Source organism: Excalfactoria chinensis, chromosome 13 (assembly GCF_039878825.1).
Source record: "Excalfactoria chinensis isolate bCotChi1 chromosome 13, bCotChi1.hap2, whole genome shotgun sequence".
Classification (NCBI taxonomy): Eukaryota; Metazoa; Chordata; class Aves; order Galliformes; family Phasianidae; genus Excalfactoria; species Excalfactoria chinensis.
Window position 1 is genome coordinate 1,068,205 of NC_092837.1, and position 25,270 is coordinate 1,093,474.

Sequence of the window (25,270 nt, forward strand, 5' to 3'; positions counted from 1 at the left end):
GAGCGGGGGCACAACGGGGTGGTGACAATGGGGGACACTGCAGCCACACAGCACCACCGCAGTGCACACTCGAGGGAGGAGGGACGGCACCGAGTGCAGCTCCTGTAGCACACACCCCAACCTTCTGCTCCTTCCCTAATTCCATGTGTGAGCACAGTGCTCATTTGGAACTTCAGCCCATCACGCTTGGTTACATCTTTCCTCTAATTACAATAACAACAGTCATTTCTCCCATTAGGGACAGCCCTGCAGTGTGGCTTTGGCTGTGCAGCAGTGCCGGTGTCCCCGTGCCCCCATGCCCTGGCACTGCCACCTCCGTGGGTACACAGGCTGGTGTTTGGAGAAGAGCAGAAATCACCAGCGCTTTCACACTGCAATGAGAAAATCAGCACAGCCCTCTGTGATAAAGCACCAAGAGAGAATGGATAGGCTCAAAAAGAAACACACCAAAAACACTCTGCTCGTTTCTATACACAGTTTCAGTTTCACTGTGATAACTGATTACAAAGAATCCAATTAACTACATGCCACCCCCCAATGTCTACCCCACAGAAGCCCTCCCACGGGTGACAACACCTGGTGTCAAGGTGTCAGCACCCACAGCCGCGTGCTGCTGGCCCCACTGGCACAAGCCCCAGTCCAACGTAAGCCACCCAGCATCAGATCCAGAGAGAGGACTCCCACGTTCTCTGGGGACACCAGACACAACCTGCTTAGAGATGCTGCAGCCTCCAGTGCATGCTCCTTGGAGCTCAGAGCAGAGGTTCTTCAGAATGCACAGGGCCTGCTGGGCAAAGCAACATGGAAAGAAAGCCACTAGCAAATGCAAACGGCTAATCTCTTGGCAATCTAGTTTTAGGAGGTGAAGAGTTCATCTGCAGAAGTAGAACAAAACCCTTTGCTCGCTTACATGTTACAGGAAGCCAAGTACGAGAAACACAGAGAACACCTACAGGATTATTAACTTTTTTCATTCTGCAGAATTTCCCATTAACACTGAAACCAGTGAGGGGGCAACAGAGTGGGAGAGGCAGCTCACACCAGGCACTGCAGCCACCTCTCCATGTGCAGGAAAGCTCTGGCAGTGAGGACCATCGCCCTAACCCCGAGCATTGGGCAGAGAACACCCCAGCAGGCAGGGGATGCATTCCCAGCACAAGGCAGCTCGGTGCTCACCTGGCACAGCATTCCACCCTGGTGTCAGGAGGGCCTGGCCGTCATCACACTACCACGGAGCCAGGGGATGGTTGTACAGCAACAGCAGAAAAATGGGTTCTGGCCATTTGAAGACAGATGCAAAATCTTAGGAGACAACGCCTGCAATTGCTGGAGGGATTTGCACATCCGTTGACCTTGCTTAAGTGCTTCCTCTTCCTCTGCATGACCCAAGCACACAAATGGCTTCTGCAGGAGGCAGGGAAAGCACAGAGGGACACTCCTCTGTGCTTGCAAAGCCCCACTGTGCCGCATAGCCTGCATCTGCTTGTTTCTGAGAGCGATGCACCCTTTCCCATCAGCCAGCTTTGCACAGGACAAACCCATTCCCACACTGGTGTGTGGGTGAGTGCCATGCCCTACTCCCCACAGCCCTTCACCCCAAAGCCCGGCAGCCTCACGCTGCTCAGGTTCAGCTCGCTCCAGGGCTGACCTTAGTGGGAGTCGAGCAGCAAATGAACGCAGAGCTCAGCCTTTGGCTCTGCAGCCACATTCCATTTGAGATCTGCAGCTCACGCTTGCCGCATTTCCACGGCACGTCTGCTGCCTTCAGTGCCCGCGCTACACCTCGGCCAGCACCCAGCGTTTACAGAGTTTCCCCAACAAATCTATCTTGTTTAGAAAACTAAATCTCTAACAAACTGCCTTAAAGCTAATCGTATGTCCAGGAGCCTAACACAAAAACAAAGAGAATGGGGGATATGAAGCCATTACGGTAAAAACATGCAGATTTCATTAATGCTTCAGATGCGTGTGAGCCTGGCGGAGCCCAGAGCCAGCAGAGCCCCGCCAGAGGCGCTGCGAGGGGAGCAGGGCCCTCCGCAGCCTTTGTCTTCCCATGCAGCTACAGGTGGTTCCAGTTAGCTGCTGTAATTAGATTAGCCATGCAGCACGGTCGCGCTACGATTTCAGACTAATCTGCTGAGCCATCTCCCCACCGCAGCCCGTCCCCAGTGCTACAAACCCCAGATCTGCACAGCCCTGCACTGCTGGGGGCACGGCACTGTGCACAGGCGGTTCCTGCAGCCTGCCAGCCCCAATCCAACACAACCCAGCAGCACTCAATGCTGGGCTGGGTTGGATTGGGATTTCCCCCCCACTCAGGAACAAAATATAAACAGACAACTGGCTATACTTGCTAATAATGTCAAAGCACTACAGCAAAAGGGATTCTTATTGATCTTTGTGGGCTCGGCTCCAGTTAGGAAGAGGACAATTTGAAATAGTTGCCTAAAGCTGTGTTTTCAAAGCCAGGGAAGAGGAACACAACCCACTACCCCACAGCACAAAGGAAGCAGCGGAGCACAGCTCCGCACACAGGACCCCGCCGGCTCCAGCCCCAGCCCAACCCAGCAGGGACACCTGAGCCCCGCTGGGCCCCACATCCCCCAGCACAGAGGCTCTGCAGCCCCCTGGCACCCAACAGCTGCCCTCCCCTTCCAGATGAAAAGGGTTTTTTTTTGACATTCAGACAGAACTTCCCACATTTCAGCCCGTGCCCGCTGCTTTGGCTCCTGCACTCCTTCCATCAGCTCCTGCCACTCTCGCCAACTATTTTTTTTGCTGCTACTTTTTTTTTTTTTTTAAATAATCATGATCAGCCTAAATTTTCTTCCTTCCTTCCTTCCTCTGCACGCTGTTTCACAGCAAAAGCACTGGCACAACTGCCCAGGGAGTGGTGGAGTCACCTCCTCTCCGGGCATCCACGAACCATGGAGATGTGGCACTTGGGGACATGGTCAGTGGGCACGGTGGGCCAGGTTAGGTTTGGGCCTGGCGATCTGAGAGCTCTTTTCCAAGCTGTGATTCCATCGCAGGGTACACACAGGCAGTGCATGCATCCACACCCAGCTCACCCAGCACCAAAATGGCAGAAAAACAGAAATGGGGTGGTAGCCAGAAAGCATGCGTGGTCCATCCCCATTGCACAGGCCAGACACAGACCTTCCACCTGCTCTCCACCACCTCTGCCACCCCAGCAAGCACCCAGACCCCACGGATCACCACAGCACTCCACACGCGCAGAGCTCCCCACGCAGAAGCCGAGTGCTGGTGGAGCGCGGGCGCCATTCCCAACGCAAGGAAGAGGGAGAGCGGCGAGGGAGGAACACTGCTTAACACTGCTTACACTTTCCATGCAAGGTCAAGAGATCTCGCTTGCTGTTTTCTTTTGGCAGCCAAATCAGGCCAAGAAAGTACAAGAGAAGCGTATCTTAAAGGCCTCAGAGGCTAGTGGAAATTTCCAGAATGTCCTGGACAAGAATGACTTACTGGAAGTAATACATAAATCAAGCAAATGAATAGTTACCAGACAGCAACATAAACAGCTGCCACGGGGATGAAATCAGACCTGCCGTGCCAAGAGGCGTCAGCCGCATCGCTGCAGCACCTTCGGGGGAAGACGGGGAAAACAACCGGAGGAAAAGCGCAGGAAGCGGCCGCCTGGCGCTGCGCTGTGTGTCCCAGAGCTGCCGGGCACTGAGCACCACGGAGAGGCCATCGCGGCCAGCTCAGCTCTGACCAGCCATGCCTTGCACCAGGCTGCGCTTCTGGGCACGAGAGCACAGCAGATTTTTTCTCCCCCTCCTCTGCGCCAGCAGCACTTGGTTGGGCAGAGCCCCGTCCTGCTGCTACTGCTGGATCTGCCATGGGAACCATTGGCGCTGATACGTGGGAAACACTCTGGGCGGGAGATGGCAATCAGTGCCACGGCGGTAAAACACGTAAACTAGAAAACACCACCACAGCAAAAACACAGGGAGCTAGTTGCTGCTGGCCGGGCCACAGCTGTCAATGATTAAAGATAATTAATTTCGCTAAACCCACATACACACATTTCTGCTGCAACCCCAATAATTACTCTGACCCTTTGCAAGGAGAGGCGTGCATGCCCTGGGCAGAGTCAGCTCTGCCCCACAGGCTGGGCACCAGCAGCCATGCAATGCAGTGGGCAGCAGCCCAAGATGGGCGCAGCACCCAGCCCTGCCCACTGCAGCAAGCACCAGCCCAGGTGTCAAAAAAAAAAGGCAAAACAAAATGCTCTAAAACCTCCTGCTTTGCACCTACAAAGCATGTTAAAGGAGAGCAGAGCTCTGCTAACACAACCACTGACTTCCTCAACCAGCTGCCCCTGAGCTCATAGCACCCTGTGCTGGGCTAACTCAGCTGACATGGCCAGGGAACAACAGGCTTCACCAGAGCTGGTGTATGCTGTTGGTAAAACAGTAGCTGGAAGTGAAGCACAGATGCTCTGCAGCATCCTTAGAAGTCTCCTGGGCACAAGGTTGGGTTTTTCAGCACAGATCCTCCTGAGAAAACACCAAAACAAACAGGTCGCTATCTTTCAGGAACGCTAACCCATAGATGGGTTTATCACTGAGATCCCAGCAGCATAAGCATGTCCCAAGAACGAAAACTAAAAGTTTCACCTATTCATGGGTCAAAGATTAACAAAACAGTGGCAAGTTTCCCTGGAAGTGTTGTCTGCAGAGCAGAGGAGGACATTCACAGCTCAGGGCACTGATGAAGGAGCACTGGCAGCCCCAGCTCACACAGCGTTCCAGGGGACGCAGCCCGGACACTGCCCAGAGGCAGCACAAATAGGTGTAAAGGTGAGAAGGGCCCAACTCCGCCACCTCCCCAGCGCTTATCCTGGCTCAGATTTCACTTGTATAATAATTGCCATTTGCCTGGGTAAGGGCTCTCTTACCGCTATGAGCAGTGCCAAACAAGCAGCCTGGTTTCCCTTTTCAGTAAGCAACAGCAAAACACACAAACAAAACACGTAGATGTGACACAACGCAGGACAGACCACTGCTCCTCTATGTGACCAGCACTGAGTTCTCTTTTTAGTGTAAGAGATCTCCACAGTAATACTGTGAGAAATATTTGTTAGCTCATCTGATAAAAATGCAAATCTTGATTATTCATATGTTACTTACCAAAAAAAAGGAAGGAGATGAGGCAATCCCCTCTGAGAGCTGCAGCCAGGGCAGCAGGGCCCTGCCTGGTCTACTCTGACACCACTGCTGGCTGCCCCCAGCACCAGGCCCATCCAGAGCACCCAAACCCCCGTGGGTTGCAGGACACCCATCCTTCCGCTCTCTGCCTCCGTGCAACCATCTGCTGCAGATGCAAAGCTTCACCCACGCCTCAGACTGCCTGCAAGCCACCCGGCCTGGTTGTGTGCTCAGCCAGCTCACCTACAGGGACCCCAAACCCAGCAGAATGCCCCGGGGCAGGAGGAGCAGGGGGCAGGACTGGGGCTGGCACCACCCCTCCCCTCGGCCCTGTACCCCTGGAGCAGCACCTGGCTGCAGGGTCTGGGCTGCTCTGCCCGCAGGGACATCCCACACATGGCCCTTCCTCCATCACACACACAGCAGGAGCTCAGTGAGGGCAGTCAGCCCCAGCGCTGCTGGAACAGAACAGGCTCTGATCCCCACAGCTTCCTGCCTTTCTCCAAGATCATTTTTTTCCCATTGAACACTATGAACAGTTTCTCTTCCTAATATAGCAAGCACCACTACCACTCATTGTTTGTTTGTGTTTTGTTTTAGTTCCTTCCCCACTAAAACAGCTTGAAGCCCATTGTATTACCTGCCTCCCCGGCTCTGCATCTCACACTCAAATACCACCAGGTTTTCCTTTAAATGAAAAGCACTTAAGCAGCTATGCAACACCCTGCACATATTTGGCCGATGGGAGTACCTGGAACTGCCTTTCCCTTGGCTGCAGCCTGTAAATGCAAAAGGTTTTGAAACTGAGATCTAAACCAGCCCTTTGGTTTTTAACAGCCTTGCTGGGGAGAGTCCATGGAACAGATACAAACACATGTCATCAGAAAGCATCTGGAGTCGTTTTTAAGCACATTTCAAGTACTGTTTATTATTTTTTCTATGAAATAGGTAAATCTGGGTTTTCCCAGATTTTCTTCCGAAAGGCTCTGCTGAGTAACAGCCCCGGGCCTGTGGGTCATGCCCAGTCCCTCTGCTCACCCAGCGACCCAGCAGCCTTCGGGCTGGCACAAACACCTTGTGATGCTTTCACTTCCTAAGCGCTAATCAAAGGTTTCCACGGCAACCAGCAGGAGCAGGAAGATGGGAAATTACAGGTCAGCTCTATCATTGAAGGCAAAAAAAATTATCCAGTTCCTTTGCCCTTGAGAAGTTTCAAGGTGACCTAGAGGTATTGAATTGAGTTGCTTTAAGGCAGAAAATACACCCCAGAATAGTCTCCTACTGTCACAAAGAAATATCTGTCAGTCCTTTAATCCCAGGCTTGGTCTGAACCCCCACAAAGATCTTAACCTGGCTCTGCCTGCAGCCAGCACAGCACACTGCCACACCACTGCAGGATGGCACTGGGCTGCCCACCTCCCGCTCTCCCATCTCACTCACACACAGGTTTCCACTTGGTTGTCAACCAGATATGACTCAACACCACACACACAAGGAAACTTTTTTTATCACTGTTAACTTTCAGAGGAAATGGAAAATGGAGAGAAAAACATATCAGTCATATACATACTTTGCCAAGTGGTTCATGAGCAAGTGCAGCATCTGTCTGTTTTTCTCTGGGAGCCGATGAACGAGGCTGTGGATCTCTGACACCCTGGATTCCTGATTCTCCAGTTCTGCGTTGAAAATAAAAGATGATTCATCTCTGCATCAGGGGTTTATTATAGAAAAGGGCATGCGGGCCCAAACAGTAACCCAGACAGACATCACAGGGACCTGAGGCTCCCGCTCCTTTCCTCCAACCTACACCAGGCACACTGCAGGTATTCTCCACAGCAGTTTTTCTCTTTACCAGGTCCAATCAGTTGTTTGAAAAAGTAAGAAACGAATGGACTGAAACAAAGGGCTGAGAACAGATGCCAGCCATATGAAAAGTCAGTTGTGACCAGAAAACAGGCTGTCCAGCCCGCTTCCAAGCACAGTGTGTGCTCAGCACCATGCCTGGGAAGGTGGCAGCCTGCATTCTCAGGGCTGTGGATGCACCCCAAAGCCTGAGCAGGAGCCATCCGAGCAGCCCCTGCCTCCACCCTTTCAGGAGGCTACTGTTGACGTGACCACCAATGTGAGCCCTCCTTACCCACCATCCCGCAGCATGCAACTCTGACAGCCACCTGCTCCCTACAAAGCACGCTCCCAGGGCAGACAAAGGAGAGGAGCTCAGATGCTGGAGCCACAACTGATAAAATCAGAGCAGTGTAGGTGTTGTTTGAACAACAGCCTTGCTCGTTTTGGAGGTTGATGGTCAGAAGAAATACCTGCACCACCAGCTGCTGCCATCAGACAGCCCTCCTCCAACCCTGACCACGTGTTTTCTGTTTATCCAGAAAGTCCCACACGACACCCTGCCCCTTGTATCTCAATTCTTGTTCTGCTCTCCAGGATTGCAGAACAAGGGATCAGTGGGAGAGCAGCAGGGTAGAGGTTATGCTCAGCTGCTTGCAAGTCCTATTCCTTTCCTGGCCCCATGCCGTAAACATCAACAAACTCACTTGCTGCTTTGATGAAGCTCCTTTGAAATTGGTACATCATGAGCGGCCCCGGAAGCATTCTGGAAGATAAAAAGGTATCACACACAGCACACAGTGAGAAACACCATCCGCAAAACTGCAGAAGTAAAGCTTTGCCATCACCATAAATTCAGCTCTGTTTTTTGAGAGCAGAACGAAGCACTAACAACTCTAATTGATTCCTCTCATCAGAAGGCGCGAGATCTATTGAAGTACCTTCAGTTTATTCTTCCTCCCTTTTTTCGTACCACACTAAATTCATTTTTAACTTTGGCATTCCTTCAGTAGCAGAGTAAAACAAAGCTCTGCACATCAGCGAGTCTGTGATTTCCGAGTAAGTTTAAAAATAAATTAAAAAGAGAAACAAGCCCAGTCATAAAACTTTAACAGTCACTGTTCCCATTACGCTCCCATTTTCCCTCCCACTTCCACATCCCTTCAGTGGGACATCTTGGTGCTGCTGGCATTCCTTGTTGCCTTGCACACAGTTCAAGCTCTGGAACAAAGGTTGCCAATCATACAAAATTATGCAGTGTTTTGTGATTTTCTAGGCTGACATCCACCAACCTAATTATACTCATCGCTCTAATTGGATTTAGCTTCCCTCTTGCTTGCCATGTCTCAAAAATAAACAAAAAAAAACCCAACCCAACCCACAGAAGGACAACACAAAGCAAAGACCTGCAGTCACAACAGGTAGAAGCATGTTGTCAAGAATGACATACTGACTGCAGCCAAGAAACTCACATGTCTGGAAGCTAACACACATGATAACAGCATCAGCTTTCATACAGAAATTATTACCTACATAAAGCTTAGCACCCAGTTCTGAGAAGAAACTATAACAACTGCCACAGCCCCTAGAGGAGCACTGTGCTCACCTTCTCCACGCACTCCTCAGGCAGAAGCCTGCAGTGAAACGCTCAGAGAAAAGCCTACACCAGGGTAGGATATGCAAGAAGGAGCCCTGTCTTTACATTCATATGAAAACTGCATCTGTCAGAGAGCTGAGAATATTCCCCCTGTCCTGCTCAAGCATGCCAGAGGGTCAAGAAAAATAACGAACTCTCTGAGGGCAGTTTCTTTGTTTATAAATACTTTTGTTAAATACCCACAATAATAGACAGTAATGCCTCTGATCATCGTGGAACTGGTCATGGAGTTGCATGACAGACCAGGCTCACCTCCCTTACCTCAGGTATGTTTTCAGGGCACTAGTGATGGTCTTTATCTCCCATTCCGCACAGATCTCAGTTTCTGTTTCAGTGGCAGTTTTTGGGTCTAAGGAAAAAAAAGTAAACAAGTGAACCCACATGAAGACAATCCCAACTCGTATCACTCAGCACCAGCAGAGCACAGCCAGCTGCATGGGCGCTCATCACGTCCCATTCTCATAGCTCTTCCAAACCCCAGAGACCACAAGCTGTTCTCCAGCAGGCACTTCTCAGGAAAGCGGACTTCACCACCAGAGATGGGACACATTCACTTGCATGGGACAAAAAAACAGAGCAGAAAAGAAAAACATCAGTCATGAGTAATGAGCCTGGCAGCTGGCCTCAAAGCGTGGCACTAAACAGGGTGCAGGGGACCACGGTGGCCAATGACAGCGGTGATGGCAGTGTGTAGAAGAAGACAACCACAGACCCCTGTGGGACTCAGCAGAAAAACCACAGCCCCAACAGGGCAGCAAGCACTGCCGCCTGAGCCGAGCAGAGCAGGCAGTATGGCATGGCCCTGGGGAACCTGAGGGTGCAGGGCAGCCCGCAAACCTTGGCCAGGCTCTCCTTCCCACCCCCAGGTGAAGGTTTGACCATCATCTCACCAGCTCCTGCACCTTCACTCGAAGCACCCAGCCCTGCAGAGCACTGCGGACCCCTCATGCTCCACACCACTGCTGCTCTCGGCAGAGCGCTGTGGGCTGGGCACCAATGTGAGCCCCACAGTGCTACGGAATGACAGCAGGACGAGCTGCCCACCCCTGCAGAGAAGCACGCACCCGCACTGCCCAGCAGCAGGGTGTGCAGGGCCGCCCTCTGCCCAGATGGAGCCCGCAGAGCTGCTCTATTTCTGAGGTCAAATACCATGGCATACTTTCCTACATCTCTTCCGGGGCCTTTCCTTCCTCTCTGCATTTTTCCCCCCCTATCTTCCCTTTTTCAAATTCCTTTAAAGGAATTTCTTTTTAAAGGTGTGAGCGCACAGCCGACCTGGACCAACCACTGCGGAAACCACTGGCAGGAACCTGCACTTCCCTGCTCCTCTGGGTGTTCTGCAAACCACCAAGCCGAGCAGGAAGCCAGACTTGTTTGCACGTAGTTCCAACATGAGATCAATAAGGCACTATTTTTACTGATTTCTGTGAGAACGCTTTAGGACTCTGACAATGAAAGAGCCCTTAGGAAAGCAGTGCCCACTCCCTGCCCCGGCACTCCGGCCATGTGCAGCACCAGGCGCACACCAGGACCTGTGTCGGCCACGTTCAGCGACCACACACCATGACAAGCGGGTGACACCACTCCCAACTCTTTGCTGACAATTAGAAACAGGTTAGAAACCACCAGCACGAACCAGCCTGGCCATGGGCATCTCACACCAGCACTTAAAGGCTCAGGGTACTGAGAGCAAAGACAACAACCCCACACAGCGGCAGTGAGGGATGCATTGGGCACTGCTGGGCAGGAGGCAGCAGCAGGACACAAACGTGCTCTGAGCCCAGCAAAGCCATGGCAATTCTGACAGATTAAAGATAAGCCCGCCACAAGAAAAAGGCAAACAGGTAAACAAAAACCTAAAAACAAAACAAAAAAAACATCTTTTTAATGCAAAGGCTTTTGCTGGAGCTGAGCCAATAGCTCCTGACCAGACGTCTTTACAAAAGGTCAACCAGGAGTTGTTCAGTATGGTTTATGGAACAGCAGGTGATGTTGTATGGCTGCTTATGTGCAAAGACTCCGTGCTGATAAGCAGCTCACCCTGACCTTCACATTTACCAGCCTGCACACAGCTATGGCAATGTGTTACAGAGGCAGCATCTGTCTGCCAGGTGAATGATGGATGCAGCTGGCAGCACACAGAACTCCTGGCTCACAAGGACAAACTTCCATATAAACTGGAGTAAATGTGAAATAGTGCCCATGAAAGTGCCCGGCAGGCCCAGTGCAGCTTTAACCCTGAAGCTCCCCACTGCTGTCATTACCGCTCTGATGTCTCATAGCAGACGCAGAAGGAAGCATTTTGCTCACACCATGACACTGCAGCATCACTTCCCACTGCTGTCTGGTGGGAGCTCATTCTGCACGGTTACAAATGCCACACAGGATGTTTGTCCTGCTCCCCGTGGGCTGCAGAGCAAAGGAATTCATCACATAAAGCCTCGTGTGTGGGTACATGAAGAAAGAAAAGGAAGCGGCACATCTCCAGACAGATCTAAGAAAGAAAATAGGATGTTGTCCATTCTTGTCTTCCATTTTCCTATGGTGTCTTTGCACTCCAGGTGACCATACAGGTGCTGGGGACAGGATGTGGAGCCCACACTGGGCAGACAGCCCCAGCCCGACACAGCCACCCCAGCAGCCTCCTGCTGCCCAGCACTACCCCTGCCCAAAGCCCAGCCTCACAGAATTTCTCCATCTAGTTCCTGGGGACGGAGAGAACTGCTGCCATAAGACAGATGGTTTCAATTCCGCACCAATTTCTGCATGATGACAGGAACTGCCTGGAGCACAAGCTCATCACCCAGCCCTAATTCTCACCCGCCCTTGGGTGGCAGGAGAGACTTCCAGAACAGCCGTAAGACATCAGGTGACCACAGCTATGACCTGGAGGATGCTGCACCCACCACCTCATGCTGCACATGGGGTAGCAGTGACAAGCTCAGCCCACGCTGGTGAGCCCATGCTCAGCTCAGAGCAGCTACAGCAGACCTGCAGAAAGCCGAAGGTCAGTGCTCCAACTGACCAAGCTCTATGGGCTGGGTTTTGTCCTCATTTTGGCAGTATGGGGAAGGCTGAAGAAAGGCAGCTGACGCTCCCACAGCTGAGCTGCCCCCACAGGTCCCAGGGGCACACACACTGCCTGCTCCACCCTGAGCTCCTGCAAAGCTCTGCCCAAGCCTGGCTGTGCCACCCCAGAGCACAGCAGCACAGCACAGCACCAGTCTCTGCAAAGCAGCCAGGGACCTCCTGGCAGTGTCGCTTACATCAGCCTGAAACTCAATCTTTTTGCCATTTAAACTGAGTGTGAATCACTGACGCTGCCCACATTCATTTCTAAATATAGGGGGAACCTGGAGTTGCAAGCAAAATCTGGCCTTGCTTTTCATGAGGGCTGGGTGCAAATACAAACTTTTGTGCTGAGCAATGATGCTACCCTTCAGGACACCGAACAAGAGGGACGGCACAGAACAAAAGAGGCTTTGACAACTGACAGGTTTCAGTTCAACGCTTTCCTTGCAAACAGTCCAAACAGCAGCTCCACACAAGGATGGTTTATAGCTGCTGGTGATTGAGAGAAAGGTGGGGAGAGTTGGGTCTGCAGAGTCCTGGTGATGGGGGGTTCCCATGGGGGCGATGCTGCCAACACCCAGCAGGCAGTCCCCAAGCACACACCCACCTCTCCTCGGCCTCCCAGTGCCAACAGCTAACGAAGACACGATGAAGAGAAAACACTGACTGTATATCACACATTATGAGACACGAGGTCAACAGCTGAGTGGCTTTGGTCACTGAGAAGATAATGGATGTTGGCTGATGTCCAAAACTTTGAATCCCTCCCAGCTCTAAAGAGCTCTTAAAACAAGTAAGTTTTGCCATCTGTCACAGCCTCACAGCTTCTAATCAGAAGTGATGCAACTGTGAGGCCAATGGGATGGAGCTTGGCCTAGGTCAATAGAGCAGGTTCAGTCACCTTGCAGCTCTCAAGGTGATACACACTGCTATGGAAGCCACAGGCAGAGGACCCAGCACGGCAGAGCTGCCACACTACACTGCACTCAGGCCCTGGCCTATTTTTATCAGTGCACAGCAATGCTCTTTAACTGATGCTCTAACGCAATGGTGCCAAATGTGTGCACCATGAGACAGAGCTGGCTTATCTGCGTGGCCAGCAGGACATACTCACATGCTCCAGAGCCCATGCCAAACTTCTACTAATAAAAGAAAAACAGGCAGTCACTAGCTTGTGACTGCAGCGAACTTTCCAAGTGCCAGAGCATAACTGATGCAGACGTGTCCCCTTGCGTCAGGAGAGAGCTGGGGGCTGTGATTTAGAGCCTTACCCTTCTGGTTCCTAATAGTCTCTCTGGATTACCAGTCTTGAGGATGTTAGTGCTGACATCAGCGTCAGCCACCAGGAGCTTTGCTCAGAGAGCACTTCAGTGGTAGGAAAAGGAGGAGGAATGGGGATGAAAGGAGGAAAGGCATTCAGAGTGGAACGCAATGGACTAAGACTTTCTGCAAGGAGAAATGCATAGAGAAAGTAGCACTGAGGTTTCGTAAAGGAAGGAAACAGAAACTACACTGCAAGGGAAAGACAGTAAGCAAATAAAAAGAGGAAGACAATCACAAACCTCCCTCATTTGTCCAAATAAGTAACAAACACATTCCTAAAGCCTGGAAACGACAAACTATTAGGTGTTGACTTCTGCATTACTGCACCGAACTCATACATGGTTTTGCCAAGCCTGAGAACCATCAGACAGGACTGGAGGGGTGCAGCTGTGGCTCCAGCTCAAGTGGGATTTGCACTAAACGATTCTTAAATGTGTTTCAGGCACACCTAAATGGACACACCACCCCAAGGCTGCAGTTGGGGATGCAAATGCCCCCAGCTGGTTCTCAGGAGCTGCTCAGTCACAGTTATAGCCACAGCATCAGCATCAACTGCAGACATGGGCACAGGTGGTTCTCCTGGGCAGGAGAAAAGACCAGACACAAGGAGAGGGGAATGACTCACACTTCCTTTAAAGGCAAGTATAACCACTGGGTTGTGGACAACACAGAAGTTGAGTTGTGAGTCAGGCTACAAATTCTACAATGCAGACTCAGAGACGTAACCCAACCAATGGCTCAGCTGGTCACGGAATGATGGAAACCAATCACTCCACCCAGGAACCACCCCAGAACAGCCAGCACAGCCCCACAGCCACCCACCAGGACCACCCAGCAGCTCACTGCAGCCACAAGACCTGCCTGACCCTACACATTATGGTGCCCAGCAGAAGCCCGTAGTTAAATCAGGCCACCACAAAAAGGCACTCGGGGCAGAGCCTGCCACTTCTCACCTGTCATCGCATCAGCTCCAGGTGAGGAAAGGCTGCTGAGGGCTCCTGGGCAGCAGCTCTGTGGCTGCACACCGGGGCCATGCTGTCAGCACCAGGCTCTCCCATAGCATGACCTGACAGCTCCTCTGCTCCTGAGCACACAGAACTGTGGGACCCAATGCCTCAGGCATGAGGAAACGCATACTTGAAAGCTGTGAGCAAGGCTATGTTAAAACAGGCACGGGAAGGTCCAAGGAGAAAGTCAGAGCCACAGGCAGCATGCAGCATATGAGAAAATAATTAAGAAGTATTCTGGGAACACCGCAGGAGCCATGAGATTAAAAACCAAAGCTTTCAGCTCTTTCTTTTAAGATTTTAGTTTGCTGCCAAAATTTGTAGCGCACGTGAGTAGGAATCAGTGACCACAACAGAAAACCTGTTAGAGCAATGCTCTCCACAAGTCCTACCTCCATAACCTGCCAGTGGTGCCCTGGGACCTCCGGGCCTCTAACAGCATGTGGTCCTAAGGGCACAGTCACCACCATTAGGTACCCAGACAGGAGCCTCCATTCTTGGTTTACAAGACTTTGAAGCAGCACAGCCTACTCACCCTTAACAAAATATGAGCTACTTACCCATTAATATACTCAACAGTTTTTGAACTCTAGAGTTTACTCCAACAATTCTGTAGAGTCCTTGCTCATTGATCCCTGGAAAAAATAAAGAGTTTATTAGGAGAATGTCAAATTTCATTTCTTTGGGTCCTCCAGCAGCAATAATTAAATACTCCCACCAACTACGTACAAAGTTATGGAAGAGGGTAAAAACTGGTTTTGATTTCAGGACTTTCATGTATTGATTAAAAGTAATGACTTTAATTAGCTCAAGAATCAAAGATCCAAGGCCACCGTGCTGCACAGGGCTAGCAGTGAGGGAGTACGGCTGCACCATGCAGGATCTGAACGTATACCAGAAAGGCAATTTAAGAAAAAATTCTCTGTGCTGAGTTCTTCAGGCTTAGGTCTGAGCCTTCTCCATGTTCTTCACGGAGAAAGACTGAAATGCACATCTGTTTGTCAGCCATAAATGCTGTGCGTTCTTACTGCATGGGAGCACGCTCTGGTGCAGCCTGCAGCTCTGTGTTGCACCTCCTGACTCAGTCCCATCCCTGATCTTGCTGCCAACCCAGGCCACACGGCAGGGCACATCTCAGCAGGTGTGTGTGTGAGCACATCTCAGCGGTTATCTGATGTGGGACTCAGAGGGTTAACGAATCATTTTTGTTCATGAAAAGAGCAGGTAAGCAATCGCTGCACTATGAACAGATGCAACGCCTTCCCCCAAACCAGACCATCTGGTGAAGTGCTCTACCTCTTGTTTCGACAGCATGTATGCATTTCTTGATAATGCTGAAGCCAATATTATCCAACTGGGCAGCTGAAAGGGAAGAGAAGAGAGAAGTGATAAACACCCCGCAGAGGGATGGCTTCCCACCGTGCGCCACTCATCCCGCAGCCATCACTGGCATTCACAGCTATGCTGTATCCCTGCTCAGATGGGAAGAAAGGAAAAGAAGATAAATGAGGTGCTCACAGAGGAGAGACATGAGCACAGCGTTGTACCAGTTGTAGTGTGGTGAGCTCACAACCCTCACTCATCACTGCAGCCTCCGCACTGTTCTGATCCTCACCTCCCGCATCTCTGCCCCCAGCAGCTATGGCTGTGCTGGAGATTTATGGCTACAGCTGGTCAAAAAGTGAATCCAGGTGAGATATCCCAACGAGGCCTTTGTCTGCAAAGCTGACACTAGGTTGCTTGCGAATAAAAAAGGGGAATCGTGTATTTTTGACATGATAAATCCTTGAAACTGCACAGAACAGCATGCTTGATCCGAGTGCCAGTAATTCCTATAAATCCCTTCCATGACCACCCAGCTAACCAAGACCCTGACACCGCTGCAGAGGTGGGGCTGCACAGATACCTGGGAGCAACCCAGACAAAGACATTCAGCATCCCCACCGCATCCTCCAGCCAGGAGTTGCACAGTGCTCCCAGGGCCACCTTATGCAGGACTGCACGATGCTGCTTGACCACTCATCCTGAGAGTGAGGAAAGCCACAGCATTATCTTAAAAGCAGAGGACACCACTGGCTTCTGCACAGGCATGAGGGACTGCCATGTCAGAAGAGACAACACCATGCCTTGTCTACAGGCCAACAGGAGCAGAGGAGAGCCCAGGGCTGGCAGTGTCCTCACAGCAAGGCACATGCAATTTTATTCCTTTCCTTCTCCCTGCTCACATCGTTTATTTAAACACAGATTTGCAGTTGGTTCATGACAAGCTGCCAGTCCACTGGCTGCCTATGCCTTGCATGGGGCCAGCCCTTGCTAATCACTCCTTTTGAGTTCCCTGCCGGTATTGTTACTTGCATGATGAATGGCACAAAAACCTGAAACAGTAAAACAGATCTATTATATTTTTCTGGGCAAGCACAGTGGAGCGCTGAGCCAATGTAAGCACATAGGCTGGAGGATGCCTGTGCTGCAGGATGTACAAACATCCCAAAGCTCCAGGGCACTCTGCTCAGCCCCGGGGGTTCTCAGCACAGCTCCCAGCCGCCCTGCAGGCACAGACACAACAAAGGCAACACAGCTCTGATCAGAGGAACGCAGCCTGCAGCACCCCTGATCTCCACAAAACACAGCACCCGGGTGCCCGGGGAGCACGAAACCATAGTGTGGAAATCCTTTTGTACAGACAGGCCCAGCTCAGCAGGGCTTCCCAGCGCTAACTTAGTCCTGATCTTTTGGTATCCCTGTACTGTGCTGTCCAGCCAACACAGCTCACTGTTCCAGGATCACACACTCCAAGTGCCAACCATTCCCACAGTGCAGCAGTTTCCCTCTGGCCCTGGGATGCTTGAGGTTGAGCATAAGCACCAGCCTCCTTCCCTGCATGCCCCACCACAGGGCCCAGCAAGGGCTGAGCACACACCTCGCTGCACTGCTCGGCCATAGCAGAGGGGAGAAACAGGAGCAGTCTTTCCGGATGGAAACGACTGAGCATAATCCTCCCAAGTAGATGAATAAGCTCTTCAATTCGTTGTTGAGCTCTGGATCAGGAAAGGTCGGGGATTTATTTGCAGTAGTTATATCCAGAAATAATATCTGATTAAATATCCAAAGTGCCTTTATTCATCTTTAAATTTAACTTTTAATGAGCATCATAAAAGCTTGATTTTCCTCTCACAAAGCAGCCTCCCTTTATCTCATTCATTTACCCAATGATTCCAAACTGCACCAGTACAGATGAAAGTCAGATTTGTATCCACTGCAGCCCTGACCCTTATGCTGGCTCCACTCACTCCAGCAGCAGAACGGTTGGTAGCTTTGGGCTTGGGCTGTTTGATGATGTCTGCAGGCTGGGAGCATTGAGAAAGGAAGGAGCTGCAGACCAGCCTGCCTTAAGGGGCTGCACAGCAATGCTGTCTGAGCATGGTGGTGTAGGAACATGTGGTGTCAGCAACTTTGGCAGACCCAGGCTACAGACCCAGACCTTCTGCTACAGTCCAATCCACATCCTCACTCACCAAGCCCCGGCAGCAGGGCAAGCATAAGCCCAAAACCAAACCCAAGCATTCAGCCAGTGGATCTCAAAAAGAACCACTGCAGAAGGGGACAGGACCCCGCAGCTCCTGTTCAGGCCAATTAAAACCACTGTGAAACTGCCTGCTGCCATCACCTACAGTCAGGGAACCTGAGAGGGAAGGCAGCAGTGAAGAGCAAACTCAGACCCACTGGGAAAAGCACAGCCTATCTGCACTCCTCACAACAGGCATCCCTAATCCCCATCCCATATATTTAAAACCAGCCTTTCCATCACAACAGGGAGCAGATCTGCAGCCTCCTATTAGCAGGGGCAGGTAGTGTTGTACTCTGCCCACAAACCCAGCCATGCAGCAGGAGAGCAAAGCCTCCACCCTTCCTCCCCTTATTCCCCCATCCACAGAGGCTTTTGCTCCCCAGGGGACAGACGTAAAACACAGCTTCCAGCCCAAGATGCACATGACAGGCTCCTCATTCCAGAGTAACATTTCAAAGCACTACTGAGATGCAGTATTCATACTGTAATCCAGCAGAGAAGCATCTAAAATCAGCAAAGGTGATGCATGTCATTTGTACTAGCAATGCTGCACACACAAATATTTATCTGACCTTTGTGCAATGTCATATTCCCAGCCCTACTGAGCTGGTCTCATCCTGTCCTATTTTTGCCTACCAGATTATTTCTATTTAATCCATTAATTCTTCTACTTCATGCTGATATGGTATTTCAGAGCATCAGTGAAGGGGCACGAAGACAGTCAGCTGTGCTCAGACATACATAACTTTGCTGGCTGCAGATGTGTACACATCAGCCAAGGCAAGTCAAGGCCAAAACGAGCTCTCCTGCACTCCCCACTGCACAATTCTGTGTCTTATAACAAAGTGCCATCATGATGATGATCATTATGAACTTTTTTTAAGCAGCACTGTGGTATTAAAAGCCACAGAGGAGAAAGAAACTAAGAAGTGGAGACCAGAGAAAAACAAGTTTTTAGTGTTAGCTGCCTCAAAGCACCAGAGCTGCCAAGCTGTGGGGAACAAGGACCACTGGGAAAGGCCATGCTTCCACCCTGAATAGATGGAGAATCAAGTGGATGTGAAAAAAAGGAGGTGAAAGCAGTGAGGAGGGGAAGAGAACAGACTCTTCAACAGGGTCTGCTGGGACAGGAGAAGGGAAAATGACTTCAAACTGAAAGGACTGAGATTGAACATAAGGAATACATATTTTACAGTAAGGGCAGTGATGCACTGGCACAGATTGTCCAGAGAGATGGTGGATGCCCCTTGGAGATGTACAAGGTCAGGATGAGCCAGGCTCTGAGACACCTGATTGAGCTATAATGTCCCTGTTCATTGCAGGGGAGTTGTACTAGATGACATTTTAAGATCCCTTCCAACTCAAAAGATTCTGTGATTATTTCCACAGAGCAGAGCAAGTCCCCTTCATTTGTGAAGCAGCGCATCTCTATTCACCCAGCTCTAGCAGTACACTGATACCCACTCAGCCCCCAGCACTTCGCATTGCTTCCTCCCAGCTCCCAAAGAAGATTAAGATAAATCACCCTGCAGGCTGATGGCCATCTGGCCACACAGCAGGATGTAAAATCCAAAAGCTCTGTAAAATTAGATAGTGGCCAAAAAGCAGACCTCACTATAGTACTCCAAGTCTCAGTCTCTTTCAGACCAGCATAAGTAAGAGCAGGAAGCAGAGTTATATAGGTTTTCAGGGTCAGGAATTACATCCGGACTCCATTCAATCATTACAGTCATTTCAAGTCCTTATAGGAAGCTCCTGTAACAAGGGCTCCGTGGCACAGAGCCAGCCTCCAAATCAATTTGAAGTGGGGCTGGTGAGGCCAGCAGCTTGCTGCAGACATGTTTCTAATGAGTGCTAAAGCACAGCCAGGTGTCAGAGCGCAGCAGCAGCAGTTTGGTTGTAGGCACGTGTGAAATCATTGCCACTGGGCTGCACAGGAGCAGCCCCAGCCCCAGGGTCCCAACTGACTGCAAAGCTGCGCTGTGGTCAGGTCTGCAGAGCACAGACAAGGGGTTCTCATTTTTCAGATGGACTGTCACCACAGACAAGACACTGAAAGACGTGCAGCTTTGCCACAGCTTCCTGGGCTGATTAAACCCCAGTACTTGTTTGGTGAAGGCGAGCAGGGAGAAACTTGGCATCTGGTCTTTGACGGAGCCTCCCCAGCCCTTGCCAAATGCTGAACAGCCTCAGAGCACAGCATGACAGTGGTGTGGGCTGCATTACCACCAGCACTGTAAGCACACAACTTCCCAGAGCTGCTGGGGACTGGGAGCCCGCCCAGGGAGGCTGCCTGCAGTCAGAACAAAGGGTGAAAATGCTCAAATCCCCCGGCATGCCCTGGGTCCCACCATGGGCAGGAGAACCCCAGGCAGCCCTTCCCCAGGAAAACCCTACGTAAGCATTCAGGAGCCTCTACATGGCGCCCGCTGCAAGCTGGGCAGCTGCAAGCCTGGATTAGACAACACAAATAACCTTGGGAAAGCCACAAAGACATCTGACTTGTGCTCTCCCCATCGCTAAAAGCGCTGCTCTGCAGGATGACTGCAGTACAACTACCCAGCCCCACAAGGACTGCCAGCTGACAGCACGTAAGATGGGAAGGCCATGGCCTGACAAGCACTTCTTTCAGAAGCAGGGATTGCTTCACTGCTCCTCCTCCCCCCCCGCCCCCACCCCAAACATTTCTCTGTTTTTGCATCACCCCTCCATAAAGTTTAGAAAATGGTTATTTAACACAGCTCCTCCAGCCAAATCAGCACATACTGTCCTGGCACAGCCAGAGGTTGTGTGTAGGGAACACACAGAGCAGTGACAATTAGCAGCCAGATTAGGACAGAATTGAGCAAGTCCTGTTCTCTGTCCCTAGAAACCATATTTTGATTCTCTGTAAAACTGAGAAAACACTGAACTGCACTACACAGACTTCATATTAAGTGAGGGCATTCCCTGTGCTGCCCCATGGGTGGGAAGCCCCGTGATTGATCCTCTGAGCATCACCTGGGCTGCACAAAACCAAAAAGACAACAAAGAAGACCAACATGGAAGGGAGAAGCCACATCACAAAGGGCAGAAGCGAGGAAGTGACTGTTTCATGCAAGGGCTGAAAATGGGTGTGAGGAAAATTACCTGCAAATTATACCTATTATTGTGAGAAAAAAATGCCCTGATTGAGGCAGCACAAAACCAAATGATTTACTAACCATCAGTGTGGGTCAGGCTCTTGTGTGACCAGTGACTTCAGAGGAAGGAGGGATCAGTTCTGAGCGTTGCAATTATGGCAATTCAGACCTACTGGGAAGTGGCTCAATGAAGAGTTTTGAAACAAAGGACCTGAGAGCCAGGACCAGGTGCAACTGCTTGTCTAGGAGGAGCAGCAAGTGCTGTCTTGACTTAGGTCTCTGATTGCCTGAAGTACAGTAAAGACAGTCTAGTTTTTTGTTGGATTTGTTTTGTTTGTTGGATTTTACAGGGCTGCTGCTGACAATTTCAACCAGGTAAGAGCTCCACAGTCTTTACATTTGTGTTCCACTTTCCCCTGAATAAAGCAAGCTCATCCTCCGGGCTCTGGTTCTGCCAGGCAAGCTGCTTCTGACTGCAGGATGCCACCAGCACCCCTGCTGCAGCAGATGGAGGAGCCCGCTTATTTCTCAGAGGGTTTGCTTAAAGAAATATACACATATACGTATAAATACTTACTGCCTTCGCTTTGATTGTCCTTGTTTGAATTGTAGACCTGGAAAACATAAGAAGAAAGTCTTGTTAAGATACCGGCTGCAGCTGAGAAGTGGCCTGTCCTCAGGGTCCCCCCAGCCAGACCCCCAGGCCAGCACAGAGCTCCGTGCTCAGGACAGCACACTGCAGCAAACAGAGCTGTACCAACAACCAGAACGTTACCCAAAAAGAATTGTGGACAAATGGGGCGGGCCAGGTTGGAATGAAAACTCTGTGGGCTTTGAAACTGAAACAGAGGCGGGCAATTCTGTTCTTCTGAAGTCTTCTCAAACACACAGAGGACATAACCTGAGAGCAAAGCCAATGACTCCCCTCACATCTTATGGGCACCACCGCAGCGCCTGGGGGGTGCAGGCTGGGCAAGCAGCAGGGAATCGGAATCAGAATCAGGGAGCCATCCCCACTCACGTGTACCTACAAGTGAGTAAATGAGTCAGGCACGGAGGAAAGGAAACGCCATGAATTCACAGAGAAGCTGAACTGCAGCAGGATGAGCTGCCCTCAGCCAGCACTGTGATGGCACCCCACGTCTGAACGCTGCCCCCCCCATCCTGAGCACAATTACAGTCAGGGTAATTCAGATAAAAGCAGTGCTTTAATGGGCTGAAGAAAACAGGGGGGAAATGACAACGGGGGGTGTTAATCACAGTTTGAGCATTGTTTAAAAGCCCAGCATCATGAAAACCATGGCTGTAAGGAGGTTCAAACAGGTTGGGCTTCTCTACCACAACAGATGAAGATGATTAAACAAAAAAAAAACCAACAGAAGTCCTTCAGCACCACAGAGTCCAAACAGAAACGCACACACAGCCCTCTGTCAGCATCACAAGGTGGAGCTAAGCTAAGTGTGGTAGCATCCATTATAACAGGAAGAAATGCCTGTGTAGGCTGCTAAACAAAGTCATCAGCGTGCACACCCTTCCTCTCACAGGGAACAAAGCTGGGAGCCCCCTTCCAAGGGACTGGTGCTCTGATTTAACCACATGCTGCGTCCAGAAATAGCAGGTGGGGAAGGAAAGTTTCCAGCAGCACTGTTGATAGCAACACACGAGGCAGCAACAAGCAGCCCATCTGGGGGAACAGGGCAGCAGTGAGGGCCCAAGTCACCATTGGGCAGCTCACAACATGCCTGACAGGGCTCCCAGTTACTGACTTTAACCCCAAGGATGTGAAGATCCACAAGCAGCCCATGGGTGCTGCGGTCCAGGTTTCTCCTGGGCTCCAAAACCAACCCTCCCTGCAGCATTCCCAAGGAGCACCTTCCCCAGCTGCCCCCCAGGGGATGGGTCCATGCAGCTCAAGGCAAACTGGGGTTTTTGTTTGCAGAAGAAAGGCCATCATCCCACATCTGGAAACTGGGGGATGATTCAGCAGCAAAAACAGCCAGAGTCAGCAAGTGAGTTTTCCTCCAGGAACAGCACTTGTATCAAGAAAATAAAATAAGTGAAAAGAGGGAAGGAAGCACACAGCAGGCTGTCCACCCGCGGGGCCGCCTTGTAGGTCAGCTCTCCCTTAAGATGTATTCCCCTCCAGCCTCAGTCGCACCACTGAGACTTGCTGAATGGAGCAGAGACACAAACGCAGAAGAGTCTGACCCACCAGGGGCTTGTGGGACCCCTCCTCAGGTCACCACTCACATTACAAGCCCCCTGCTGCGGCTCACCCACAGGAGCCCAGGCATACAGCTGAGAACAGAAGGGCAATTCAGGCATACAGCTCCATCAGCAGGTTGCCATATCTATCTAAGAGGCACTGGACACCAGCACCCTGCTGTGCCCAGGGCTTTGATCCCAGCCCAGCCACCTCCTGCACAGTGAATGCCAACTCCTGTCCTAGGGTCCCCACAGAACTTCAGTGCCTGCTGTCCTACACTCTGCCTGCACTGCCCAGAGCTGCTCCTGCAGCTCCAAGTGATGGTGCACAGCACTGCAGCTCCAGAGGGAAATGTGCCTGCCTGCATATTTGTTCTTCCAGTTTGGTTAAACGAAACCACAAAGAGGTTATTAATCATCAGACTGTTCTTTACAAAAAGGGAAAGGACAGACAAGGAAACACAACACACACGTGCCATTAATTGCAAAGTATGCACACACTGTAAAGGAAATTTCATCCAGAGGTCAACTACGCAACCACACAACAAGGAGGTGCTGTCATCCTACACCCATCTCACTCAGGACAAACCTTTCATCTACATCAGTGGTAATGCATTAACACCATTCTACAACATCAAGGTTTTAACCAAGCCCCAATTCTGTAATAAATATTCTCTCCTTTTCCAAAACAAACATTACATCGTAAAAGAAACCCTTCTGTTATCTCACCTAAAGCCTTCTGAAGAGAGAAATTTGGGGGACAACAATTTCCTAGGGGTGGCTGGCAGGGACCAGCTCAGGGCTTCAGCATGACAATGTTCAGCCCTGCTTGGCTCCATAGGCATCAACACCCCACAGTTCCACAATAGCCCCGGTACTACACAGGGCCTACAGCACAAGAATGCATTGTAAGATCCAGCCTCATACGTCAGCTTCCCAGCAAAACGGTGCTGAATTCTAAAGAGGTTCTTGCAATTCACCATGCCCAAGTCCGCGCTGACTGCTGGCACAAACCAAGTTACAAGCTGTTCAGACAGGAGTGCGTGTTCCACCTGCACCATCCCCTACAGTTCCACCACACCCCCCACCTACCTTGCAGCTGTGGCTAATAAAAAAAATAAAAAATAAAAATAAAATAAAATAAAAAAGGCTAAACTGTAGATTTTCTTTATCAAAAATCCTCTAAGATCCATCATTCATAGCCTAAAATTCTCCTGCAGTCACCATTTGCAGCCCGCTGCCAGCTTCTGCTTGCACACAAGGAAATCAACACAAATCTAATTCACCAGTTTTTACAACCTACTCCTATGTAAATGGCACACATGAGCAAGCACAGAGCCAACAGCTAACAACTGCCTGCCTGTGGGCTGCTTGGGGTGAAGCTGGATTGCGGGTAAAGAAAAGGAAAAAAAGAAGTAAGCAAGTTGGGGTTTGGAAGGGGAACTAAGAAAAGGAGGTGTTGAGTAATTTTATGTTTATTTCCTCATTTCAGGTTTCACACTGGTTTGGCCATGAAGCTCCACCAAAAAACAACTGTGCTTTCACATGGCAATTGCATGTTTGCACACAGCCTTGTAGCAAACAGCGACATTCCACAAACAGCAAAATGTTTTTACTTAAAAATCAAAATGGCCCCAACAAAGCCATAACCCTTGGAGATTGCACAACTTTCAGCACAGCTCCTGACACCTGACAGGTTCAAGCATCAGCACCAGGTTTTGCCCAGATGGCTAAAACCAGGACAACCAACTGCCCAGCCCCTCCGAGGCGGGAGGCAGCAGTGATTTACAGAAGGCCTTCAGCAACTGCAGTGCCAGCAGTCCTGCTCTGCCCTCACAGATGGAGGGACCTCCATTTGAGAAGGAAGCCAGCATCCCAGCCACCTGGCAGGAAGGTTGCTCCGTGCAGTCCTTTTTGCTGGTGTTGGACCTGCTCCTCCACCCAGGCTCTGCATTCAGACTAAAAGGTACTTCCCCAGCCTCCCCGGAGGAGCGGTGTTTGTAAAGCTATGAGCAATAGAAGGAAGCGCTGCAACATTATGCAATTTCCTTGTGATTCATAGGCAGAAATTCTCAAAACAACCATGAACGAGTTTTTCAACTTTCAGCTCAGAAGACGAAGAAGCCAAAAACTTATAAATAGAAATCCTCACATTCCCACACTGGTTGTCCAACCGGCTTGCCAGCCACCCAAGGGCAGGTTGTGAAGATACGGAAAGGCAAAACGCACGCATTTTTTTAACTTCTTAATAAATTAAAGGGGAAAGTAGGGTCAAAAGCAGCCTACCAGCCAGAGCCCAC

At 50.6% G+C, this 25,270-nt stretch overlaps 1 protein-coding gene across 2 annotated transcripts in view; it reads right to left on the reverse strand.

Moving 5' to 3' along the window:
* The window catches only part of ARHGAP26 (Rho GTPase activating protein 26), a 99,685-nt gene that overhangs the window by 31,560 nt on the left and 42,855 nt on the right, over window positions 1-25,270 (reverse strand). For both annotated transcript variants that reach the window (XM_072348210.1, XM_072348209.1), the window contains exons 12-17: window positions 21,343-21,379; window positions 15,372-15,437; window positions 14,636-14,710; window positions 8,935-9,022; window positions 7,724-7,782; window positions 6,745-6,850 (exon numbers count right to left, since the gene is read on the reverse strand). In XM_072348210.1, coding sequence (XP_072204311.1) covers window positions 6,745-6,850; window positions 7,724-7,782; window positions 8,935-9,022; window positions 14,636-14,710; window positions 15,372-15,437; window positions 21,343-21,379 — 431 coding nt within the window. The remainder of the gene's footprint in view (window positions 1-6,744; window positions 6,851-7,723; window positions 7,783-8,934; window positions 9,023-14,635; window positions 14,711-15,371; window positions 15,438-21,342; window positions 21,380-25,270) is intronic.